General features: G+C 36.7%; 1 protein-coding gene across 2 annotated transcripts in view; it reads right to left on the bottom strand.

Annotated features, from left to right (window-relative positions):
- LOC139964426 (1-phosphatidylinositol 4,5-bisphosphate phosphodiesterase delta-1-like) overlaps positions 1–12,277 on the bottom strand; it is a 48,063-nt gene that overhangs the window by 4,216 nt on the left and 31,570 nt on the right. For both annotated transcript variants that reach the window (XR_011791970.1, XM_071965978.1), the window contains exons 13-19: positions 11,454–11,588; positions 5,502–5,589; positions 3,995–4,174; positions 3,153–3,260; positions 2,719–2,768; positions 2,206–2,326; positions 1,149–1,298 (exon numbers count right to left, since the gene is read on the bottom strand). Coding sequence is in view for 1 of the 2 variants with exons in the window: in XM_071965978.1 (XP_071822079.1) it covers positions 1,149–1,298; positions 2,206–2,326; positions 2,719–2,768; positions 3,153–3,260; positions 3,995–4,174; positions 5,502–5,589; positions 11,454–11,588 (832 nt within the window). In the remaining variant the exon portion in view is untranslated. The remainder of the gene's footprint in view (positions 1–1,148; positions 1,299–2,205; positions 2,327–2,718; positions 2,769–3,152; positions 3,261–3,994; positions 4,175–5,501; positions 5,590–11,453; positions 11,589–12,277) is intronic.

The raw sequence follows: 12,277 nt of genomic DNA, 5'->3' as shown, positions 1-12,277 counted from the left end.
TTTAGATCTGCTAAGATGCTAAACGGCGGGACGAGAAAATTACTACATGTAGGGCCTTTTGTAACTGTGAGAGGTTATGAAACACACACACAAGTGGGAACAGACCATTTAATTTAAAGCCATCACCAACAAAAATTTATAATTATGGATCATCGATGAAGGATAAACATCCCTTCTTTTTTTACTCTTTCAATTGACAATGTTCTCTGCTGGAAACTGTTTACAAGCATCCAAAAATCACTGTTTTTAAATCAGCTCTTTTTGTGTCCTAGTGTACCTGGCCATCCGTGATGTTTGAAAGCAAAGTGTTGCTATATGATATGAGGGATGGAAGGGGGGGGCGGGCATTTCATCTTCTCTCATAGAAAATAAACACAACAAGGATGTTTCTAAGCTATGCTGGATCTACACTACACAGAAATTTTCAAAACATGGTTTCTTAGTTTGTGTCCAACTCCCTTCCCCTCAGGACAAACATGGAGAAAGTTCCCTAATGAACAATCTATCCCATGTCCACCCCCATACATAGCACCCACCCCCACCCTGCCTCCTTCCTTGCCAAGGTTTTGATCCTGATAGTCCATAATTTGTAAGCTCAAAAATAATCATTGCATTTTTAATAAGAACATGTTATTTCAGAACATTATTCTCAGTTTTTTTCCCTTTCTATCATACCAACAAACCTTATTCCTGCATAATTTTTTTTTTTAAATGACCGTGGGTATGAGAGAGTCACAAATAATAATTAGTATAATAGAGTCATGAATAGTACTTAGTCTGAGCGAGTCATGAATAATATTTAGTATGAGAGTCACAAAGAATCATTAGTCTGAGAGAATACTGAATAATCATTAGTCTAATAGAGTCATGAATAATCATAAGTCTGATGGTGTCATGAATAACAATAAGTCTGATAGAGTCATGAATAATCATTATATGAGTCAAGAATAATCATTAGTCTGATAGAGTCATGAATAATCATTAGTCTGATGGTGTCATGAATAACAATAAGTCTGATAGAGTCATGAATAATCATTATATGAGTCAAGAAAAATCATTAGTCTGATAGAGTCATGAATAATCACTAGTTTGATAGTCATGAATAATCATTAGTCTGAGAGAGTCATGAATAATAATGCTGGACGTACCCTCTTGCATACACATTACTGGTAATGAATACTGAGCTTGGAGATCATCCTTAGAACCCACATCTCTGTCTCTAACTTCAAACCGCATGACTGAAAGCTCTGGGACTTGAACGTCGAAAGACATCTGACATTTCCACACAGGATTGAATCCTATGAACAACAAGAAAAAAGACTTCTGTTACTATTTTATATATATTTAAATTAACTAGTTTACACCAGTAACTTTAAGAAAAAGAAAAGATAAAACTATTCATATTCAAAAGTAAGAGGGCCTGACGTTTCGATCCTAGCAGGATCTTCTTCAGAGGCTCTGAAGAAGATCCTGCTAGGATCGAAACATCAGGCCCTCTTACTTTTACACTTTCTTTTACACAGGGCTCTTTAGTGGATAAGCATTTGCTAACAGATTTGTTTTATTTTTATTTCAAATTTATTTTCATTGTTTAAAATGTTCACCAAAATCTATCTTTTCAAGGCATTAGAAACTGTTTACCAAACTCGATAAAAACAAAATGGATGCTAATTCTTGCAAAGGTTTTCAATTTCTTACTTCAGAAGTTCAATCTTACCACTTTTTCTGATGATCATTACTTATTTCTTTCTAACACTTTTTGGGGCTGATGTAACTATAATTTTATATATTTATTCCATCAGACATATAAAGCTACTGTCTTCTTCTTAAAATGTTGTCAGCTACTTCACTTTGCAGTAGATTACTTTCCCTGTATGATGTCTTTAACCCCTTAAATTTCGGGAGAGCTGATTTCTTTAATATCAGGGTATCCGCACTCGTTTATGGCGATCATGCCTTTTCTGTCGCTGCGCCTTCTCTTTGGAATAAACTCCCATTTCACGTTCTTGACTCTCCCTCCCTTTGTATCTTCAAGAGACAACTTAAAACATTTCAGTTTGATTCCTAGTTTCTTTTTTTTACCCTTGGTTTTCTTTGTCTCTTTCCTACTTTTAAAAGCGCACTGAAATGCTGTATTAAGCGCTATATAAGTGTTATTTATTATTATTATAAAGGTTTCAATACTACCATTTCCCCGAGACTCACCGTTGTTCTTCACGACTTCCGTCTTATGTTCGATGGTAACGTCGGTCCCGTACATGGTGACCTTGACGTAGGGGTCAGTTACGTCTGATGAAGAGGTGGGAAGTTGTTGGCCGGATATTATCTGAGAGGAGAATATTAATAACACCAGGATAAATTCATCGGAAGCAATAATAATATGTGTAATCACTGGACCCGCCCCCCCAAAAAAAAGCTTGTACCATTTCTTCGTTATTTCATTTAAACCTTTTAACGAAAAGGGTAATACACTGAAGAGGGTATTTACCCTTCTTAATGTGTACAAGCTAACTCATAACTGTTCTCTGGATGAATAAAAAAAAATAAAAAAATTCATTGACTTCGTAGCAACGAGCTGGTAAACACAATCAATCTCTTAGTTAGAATAAGGGGCATTCAGTTACATGTGAATATAAAATTTGGTTTGTGACACAACTTTACAAACCAACCCAAAAGCGCAAAACAAGAAAACTATAACATAATCTTTCAAATACTCACCAACACTGTAAGATGGAAGGGCTGTTCTCGTTTTACCGAGTTGTTGTTTTCTATAATATTAATGAAAAAAAGAAGAAAAAAGAAAGGCATAAGTACCGTCAATTTATGACATTTTTTGCCAGAAATGTATATTTTCTTCGGGGAGGGTGGGGGGGGGGGGGGAAAGGGAATGAGATGGAGCCATCAACCATTTGTATCCATTTATACAGTAACTATTTAATTTGTAATTTTGACAAAGTACAATTTAAAAAGTTTAATGACTTAAAGGTCAGGGATGAGCCTGGGGTAGAAAAAAAAAATCACTGAACTTGTTAGGATAATAGTTTTTGTCCCCAAGGTAGAAAAGAAATCACGGATATTCCGCGAATTCGCGGAAAAAGGTCATGCCTGAAAGGTAAACAGTTTCTATAAAATCATGTTTTTTTGGTTCTCACCTGCGAGCATAAAGTCGGGTTTCAAGACGTAACCGCAGTTTCCATTTTCCAGAAAGCGCCCTCTGTAAACATCCATTTCCTCGCCGTCGGTCTGGAAATTTAACGCAACTGTGAAAGAGTCGTCGAAAGATGGAAAACGATCAGGTCGTTTTTGTACCGAGCTATAGATCAAATAGTTGAAGCTTCCATTTGGATAAGAGCAAGATCAGCTTATCCAGGTTCATTGTACATTAAAATCTGGATTATCCGTTAAGTTTTTTCATTATCTAGGTGGTGGATTCTCTGGGATCAGAAATCCAACCGTTCCTCTGTTTATAATCTTACAGTCCAGCCCTTCCACTACCCGAATAGATCACGTTCCTGTAATCACAACCACAAGACACCTGTCGAACAATCCCCGCCCCCCCACCACCCCCAATATTTCGGTTTTCAGAATTAAACAAAATGTATCATATACAGACAATTAACCATAGCAAATGATATTAATTTATAGGAAGCATTATTTTCCAATTTTTTTTTCAGTACTGAACAACTTCCAGTCCCAACATGTCTATATAACTTAAAAGTATTTATCGTATTATCAAGTTATGTAACGAAAACTAGAAGATTTGAGACAGACAGAGATATTAGCAAGTCAGAAATGGAATTTTAAAATTGCCTAGAATATTATGAGCATGCACATACCCTGCGTTTAAATTCTGTCACTTACAAGACCATGATTTGTTCAACAAGTGACCAAAATAAGAATAAAGGTCAAGTTCAGATTAAAATCTCTCGAGAAAAATCTACCAATCTCAAAATTAGATGTTTATCTGCTTCTTGTTATTTTTCTTTGAACTCACCGATCTGGGCCCCGACATTCCACATGGGAATGGGATCGTAATTTGACGAGTTGGTTCGCCAGCCGGCGGGATACATTCTGGACAGGAATAGACTGTTGTATCTGGCAAATTCTTGACCGCTCTTTTTGGCCAGGTCTAACGCTTTCGATTCCGTGAAGGAGCTCATTTCGAAAGGCTTCCCTGTAATGGAAAGAAAATTTCTTGCAATGGAGAATTTAAATAGTTTGAGTTACAAAAAAAGTGAATTTTAAAGTAACTTGTTTATAGCCAAGACTTGACCCTTTTTACTTCTTTTTGACTGAAACAATCACAAATCAATCGATCACTCTGCAGGTGGAAGATATGGTTTCAAGAAATAAACAGTAAAGCTTTTGAAGAACATGAACGGTCATGATGACATCACAGGCCACACATGACTGTCTTGCATTTTCTTGAGGGGTTAATGGTTTTGTTGAGCAAAAATGTACGTACATCTTCAAAACATGATATTTTACAGGGAAAAAAAAAGTACTAGACCTTAAGATGGAAATTTCAAAAAGAAGTGTGACATCATCTGTACGTAGAATATCCATGTAGTCATGCATTCTATAAAGTCATGCAAAAGTTGCACCCCACACGAACAAAGAAATGACAGGGTTACATGTCAAAACATGATTATTTATTAAATTTAAATTTTATAATTAATTCACAGTGATTTCTAAAAGCTTTGGAATTCTGCATTTTGGAAAGCAATGCTGACAATTTTTCTGATTAACTGACTCCTAAACATGCATAAAGGAATTTTCAAATTATGATATAGTTATGATTATAATCTTGATAAGTATCAGAAAGTGACACCAAAAAAATATAACACAAGGGTAGCTTTCAAGGTCATCAGTATTGCTAGCAAATAGGCTAGAAAGTCCAATACTGGTCACTCCTCAGCAAATTTGAAGTAGCAAATATATCTTACCCAGGCGCGTAGCCAGGAATTTGCCAAGGGAAGGGCGAAACTGTAGATTCGGCATTGCAAACTATCTAAGCGTAGCGCCACCATGGTTGGTGCGAAGCGTACAAGAAAATTTTGGCTGAAAATGCCTCCCAGATCGCTGGAAATGGCACTTCCCAGGCCTTGTAAATTGCATCTTAGCATTTTCTCTTTTGAAAATACTAGAGATATCATAAAAACATTAAAAAAAATATATAAAATATGCTCAAGGGGGGGCGGCTGCCCTCTTCACCCCCCCCCTTGGCTACGCGCCTGATCTTACCATCATAATCAACATCAAACAGTTTATCTCACCCCGACCCTGTAAACTATCTACTCTCAATCAATGTCTCCGATTAAAGTTTGGACAGTCGAAATCTCCAAGAGGTAAATTTAGAAAACTTTTAGCAATTTTTCCTACAAAAATTTGGAAACAATTTTTTTAAATTAACATAACTATTTTGATGGATGAAGACTATTAAAGGTTTGGGTTTTTACTCCAAACTGCAGCCTTCATTGCTGGTGGCCATTTGGACTTACTTGCTCCCATTTCTTCCTCTATGCCATTGAAATGTTTGCTGCTCAGGTAAACAGTGTCAGAAAACTCCTTGGCAAGCTTGATGGTCTTCTGCATAGAAAGAGATACATATCAGAGATGATGATGTTAGGAGATAATACAAGAATAAATCAATAGACAAGAATACACCTGACATTTATTTTTATTGTACACATCCATCACAGTGGGACCTTTTGAGCATGCAGTGCAATTAATAGCATAGCACTGTGTCAGATGGGGATTGTGTAGGCTGAGAGAATGCATTGTGTTAGGCATGTCTTTTTGACAATTCAGTGTTATAATGAATTTATGTGAACAAGGGAAAAAACCCAGTTATATAACCGATATTTTATCAACAATAGCATGTGGGTTGGGGGTGGGGTGATGGAGCAGAATAACTGTCCATTTAAACCTGCACAACTATCATAACTCCCTCCCCCCCACTTTTAAATTCTAAGTGTGGAACATCTCTCTTCACCTAGTGTATTATCAAATGTCAACAATTTCACAACATGCATTGTTTTTATTGTTTATGATTCAGATACAAAGGAGGAGGAGGAGGAGAGGAGGAGGAGGAGGAGGAGGAGGAGGAGGAGGAGGAGGAGGAGGAGGAGGAGGAGGAGGAAGAGGAGGAGGAGGAGGAACATGTATGTGCCACCCCACCCAATGACTGCAACCCTGAGTTGCTTCAATTAACACATTCAAATACAGATGCTTACACTTAAAAATCAGCAGTGGAGCAATCTCCACAGGTGGGCTTCACATCTGAAATGAAACCCATCGCTGTGATAGTTCTTGAGTGCAATGACCCCTCCCCCCCCCCGCAACCCTGCCCCGAGGTTGTGACAGTAAGCCCAGAATGCTAATGAGAATTACCTTGCCTCGTTTACAAGATGCAAAAAGCATAAACATGCACTTAAGTTTTTCCCCTGCCTCTATTTGCAAAGTAACTTATCCTTGAATAATTGTCCCAACAGAGATCATTCCATTATCATGGGAGGGGATCGTCATCAATTAAGTTCTTATCCACAGGAGATGTGACAGATGAACACAAATTAGGATCATATCCATCATAATGGCAAACTTCATGAAGATCTCCATGGTTACCAAAGAGACTGAAAACTGACAAAATCTACAGGGCATTGGATATGCATACTAATAGAAAACCATCCAATTTTTTTTTGTTTTTCGTTAAGTCACATTGAATATATTTTTCACCAACAAAGGTTGCAAAATCTGTTCACTTGAGGTCAAACGAAATGAACAAAAACGAGAGATAAACCAAAAATTCAAAACTCTAGTGCCTTCGTTATGTCATTCTTTAGACTTGTGATCATCTTGAATAAATTATGAATCATGTAAATTCTGACCATTTGTTCGAACAGAAAAAAATTGATTTACATAACTTTGGAGCAGAATGTTTGAAAAGAGTGACCTGATTTTATTCCCCCAGTAAGGTTATTAGTAGAGTCTGTTGTTGGTCAAGTTAATTAGATTACATTAATTAGTTAATTAGATTACATTCCACCAAGATCGCTGAGGTCCCAAAATAAATATTTGCTTGCGGAGCCATCATTTCATTCAACTGACTTTGGCGGGCGAGCTTTCTCCGTGATGGCCCCCACGACTGTGGAACAATCTCATAGCCAAACAAGAGGCACCTATTTCTCCATCCAGTAAGAGTAGACGGATCTCAAAAAACAGTTAAAAACTATCCTTTTTGAGAAATATCACAGTTAGACCCTTTATATGGGAGCGCATTTGAACATTGCCTTGTGCTCCGGATACCTGCGCTATATAAATAACAGTTATTATTATTATTATTATATAAGTTGACTGCGCCATCTTGTTTTGTTTCACAAGCAATCAAAGTTTGTATATTTACTTTATTCATCCTCCCTCTATTGAATCATTGGTAAATTTAACTCAAATTAATAAATTAATTAACATATAGCCTTTGATATACCATGCACACTCCTTTAGTAGAGTGGTAGAGTACCACCCATGCAACATATCCATGTAGGTCTTTACTGAATCCCACCATCGGTCTGCATATACTTAGCGTTTCTTTCCCGTGTGATTTAATCCGCACTGGGATCGCCATGGTTGTGCTTGTGGTGTTTTTTTTACTCTTGTGATTTAGTCCGCTCTGGAAATGCCATTGTTATGCTTGTGGCAAGTGAAGTGTATTTTAGCCGACTAGACTTCGGCACTGTCATAATTGTTAACTTACCTTCCTCACATAACGAACCGTTCCCCTATACACAAATTTAAACTTGACACCCCTACATTCTTTATTAGCAAACGACAACTATATGGTCCCTGACAACAGAAACCCAACCCCCCCTCCCCCACTCCCCTCCGGCCAGTGCTACTCCTACTGCCGGTTTATTGACTACTTGCAATTATAGGAGAGATCGGACTGAGGGAACTAAGACACAAATGATGAGAGTTTGACTTTATAATTGTTACAATGAGTTGTTAAAGGTCAGCAGTATTGCCCCCAAAAAATATGCTAGGAGACAAATAGTGGTCACTCATATTCAAACTTCAAAGAGCAATTCACTAATACAAGATCACCTTGCAATTTCCCTCCTCCCGCCATCACCCCCCGTCCCTAGACATATAAAGGTCTAATGTAACCTATACACTACAACCTTCGATATAAATACTTTTCAAATACTTCTAGTGATATCTAAACATATATTAAAATCTGGAGGCAATACTACTGACCTTTGACACTGGTTGCAGCTATAGACAATAATGTGTATGTTCTATTAATGCAAATCAATGGTGCATGACATGAGTACAAAGTAGTCACATAGGGTTTAGGTCCCTGAGCACGGTGCAATGTACAGCGCCATAAAATACAAATAAAACACTGATATAAAATGCATGACCACATGAAGACATGGAAGGGATGTAGTTAGTCGGATGGGATATGTTAAGTAATTTATTAAGGTTTGAGTTGAAACCTGTTCGATGTTCAGGTCTCCTGCTTCGATCGACATGCTATTAAAGATGCATGCAATCTAACAGTTTCCAGGGCTGACTTTTAAGGCACTGTTTCGTAAATTCATTCTTCAACAGCGCCCCCAAAAATTATCAAATGCTCAATCCCTTTAAGTTTTTGATGGAAAAGGTATTTCACTGATACATTCCATTCAATTTGTATTCCGTTTATAAACCAACTATTTTTGGACGACTTAAGGATTACTTCCTGGTGGCTTGAGGGGAGGACCAGCAGTCAAGAAATTTCCCCCCACTCCATCACCCTCCCTTCCCAAAATAAAGACATCAAAACCGGGGTGTTAATGGTAAATACAAATGTAGTCTGAAGTTATGCATTTTAATATTAATATCTCATGATGTATAATGATGCACACTGGGAAATGTATACTTACTTTCTTCTTTCGTTTCTGGAAATATTAAACCGAAATGCGAATCAGACATTTGCTTAAAAGCAGACTTATGAACATCTGAAACTGATTTTATGAGAAGCAAGTTTTGAGGAAGTCTGTTTTAATATCGACTTACACTTTTCCTTTATCATTCCCCCCCCCCCCCCTTTTTAATTGATTCCTGTGCATACTGCACGAGGTAGACAGAATGAAAACAACCGATATGGGTAGGCATTATATTAAACTTGTAGCGTATTCAAGTCGTAACACTAAACATCGAGAGAATAAAGAAACACTGCATAATAGCAATAAGACAGTATTTTAGTTCAAGGCGCATCGGTTTCATTTCTACCACATGCATGCAACTGATATATTTAACCTACGTGATTTTAGTCGTCCTGTCCTGTTTTGCAAAGTACAGAACTTTGACGTTCGTATCCTTGATATATTTTTCTGTAAAATATGAGCTTGGAAGCAGCTCTTAAATACACAGACTGTAATAGCTTGTCCAAAAGACCCCCCCCCCCCCTCTTCCCCCAATTTTCCCCTCTCACAATAAAAACTTTTTAATTTATTGTCATTTTCAAATTGATTTATTGATTCTTGCTGAATCATCATAGCTTTCATCATGTAACTCCAAATTATTTTTTTATATATATATATAAATTTTTTTTTTCTTCCTCTTTTGTTCTAATTACAACTCAATAGCTGACACATTGTGGTTTTTTTAATTTCATAACAACAATGAAAAAACACAACGAAAAGCAAAATTTGATGAATAACAAAAGCGCGACATGTTATGTCAAGCAAAAAACAAAGCAAAGGTTTAAACAAGACAACGATAAAACACTACGACTCCCTTGCCATTTTAATAGATGCTAAATTTCTTGGTCACACTATATTTCAAAAAGCATTTTCATTTTGAATGTTTTATTCTTGCTTTTTGGTCTTTCGTTCGAAAAGTCAACTACAAAAGATGAGAGGCATTTATGAATAACAATTGTATAGCGATAACAAAACGTTTGTTAATATTGATGTATATATCAGTATATACTTTAATATTGATGTATATATCAGTATATACATATATATATATATATATATATTAATATATATGTATATGTAAATAAATCATGGGTCAAACATAATTCATAAGGTAAGGTTTATGACTTTCATGTGGGAAAAGCTTCCTTCTAACTAAAGCTACACTAATCACAGAGCAATCACAGAGGGAGGGACTAAAAGATACATCGGGTGGGAATCCTAAGATAATTTACATGCACACTACTACAACGTCATGCATATGCATTCTATCAATATATTTAGACCCCTCATACCTCAAGCTTTTTTAGCTGCAAATGTGAACACAGAAAAGCATAGCAAAGTAATGAAAAGCATTAATGATACCATAAGCCAAGCAAGCTATGTGACTTAAAGAAAGTTTCCCGATGATGGGCAGGTCAGGGGGTGGATGGGGGATGGGGGATGGGGAGGGCAGCCTGATGGAACAATAGAATTGACCATCACAATGGGAGGCAACAGTTTGGACATTATTGTTTTGTTCTATTGGTACTCAAACCCCATCCTATATCAAGTGCAAAGGGAAAATGGTCTTACCCCCTTCCTACCCTCCCCTCACCTTCTCCCTCCCTGCCTACTCTGTTCAGGGACAATGGTTGTCATGGTAATATCTAGATCAATCATCAGCATACAAAAAATAAAAACACTGATAAAGGTATAAGTCTTTCACCTCGGCCATTTGCCGTGAGGAATAGGCCGCATTTGAACGTTTTCATTCTCATTTGTAACCTGGTAAAAACTTTGAAGGATTCATTAAACCAAAAACTGTTTCTTTGCTTGGAGGCTTTGGGTATGATATAATTTTTGTAGGCATTATTAAGTCTGAATTGTGAATCATCAAACAGCTATTTTAGTGTTTTACCTTCTGACAGTGGATCGTAGGCCCTCTATTACTTATTAACATTTCTTTTGAAAAAATACAGTACTAATGCAGCAATCCTTTCTCAAAGTGTTTGGTATACATACATCTCTAACTTAACACTCATTCGACAAACAAAAACAAATTCCAAAAAAAAAAATTTTTTTTGCTTCTAAAAATGTTCTTCTTTGTATATAAAAGGTGTGCTATAGCTACGCCGGTCGGCGCCGGTCGGACTTGTCCAGCACTAATGTTTGCCGACCGGTACTCCAAGTAAAAAGTTCTAATACCGATAGGCACTCGCGCTTCTGATCGACCGGTACAAAATTCAGTAAATAGTGTCACGAAAGGACTGTAAAAGAAATCACTCTCACTCAAATACATATACACAAACACACATATATATATATATATATATATATATAAATCTATATAAATCTATATATATATATATACCCATACACCCATCCCCCAGGACGCGGAATTCGCAGGCAACCACCACTCCAGAATATTCAACCGCCACCTGCAAAATCCTAGCTACAACCCTGTATAAAGGTATCCTATCATGAACTGTATAATTATTACGTTGCACTCACAGCTTTCTTCTCCTTGTTCTCCTTGAGTTGTTTCTGCACCTCCTCGTCCTCTACGTCTTCCATGTCGCCAGCTTCATCTTCGTCACTGACGTCCCCGCCCTGGGTGGTGCTATCGAAAGCGGGCAACTTCTTTCCCTGACGTTTAAAGAAATTTGAAGAAGGAAATGCTCTTTAAATTTGATTTTTAACTTTTGGAATTTCACCAAAAACAAAGACAAAAAAAACTCAAGGAAGTAAAGCGGGGAAATTACGGGTTTGGACAGCAAAGTTGGTAGAGACTTCCTAATCCTCATATTAATCCTTATCCTAAGGTCACTGGATCTAATCCTTATCCTTTTCTAAGCTCTTCCTAAATTGGATCATGATTTAACCAGTCATACTTTGGCTTAATGCCTTTACTGATAGAAAAGACAAAAACAAAGAAGTAAGGATTCAGCAGAAAGCAAATATTTTCTAACTTCAATTACAATTCATAAGAAGATTGTTTTACATATTTTCTTCAACTTCATAAAAGACTCCATATGACATTGACCGAAGTCGGAAGACATTCAATTATACTCGGGACTGTAAACTAAACCCTGACTATTCTAAATGCTAAACCCTCACTTTCTTGCCTACATAAAAAAGCAAGCATGAAACATTTTTACATTTTTTGCTTTTAACTCAGCACATTTCATGCTGAATTCTACAATTTCTCAGTACCAACAAATTAGTAAAAAAAAAACAGAAGGTAATTTAAACTCAACACATGCTCAAAAATGAACAATTTTCACCCCAATTCTTATTTACAGAAAAAAAAAAAATTATCAGAGAAAAAGAAGCCT

This window comes from Apostichopus japonicus, chromosome 23, assembly GCF_037975245.1.
Source record: "Apostichopus japonicus isolate 1M-3 chromosome 23, ASM3797524v1, whole genome shotgun sequence".
NCBI classification, from domain to species: domain Eukaryota; kingdom Metazoa; phylum Echinodermata; class Holothuroidea; order Aspidochirotida; family Stichopodidae; genus Apostichopus; species Apostichopus japonicus.
The sequence above is the reverse complement of the archived record's forward strand: the minus strand, read 5'-3'. Positions and strand labels throughout refer to the sequence as shown.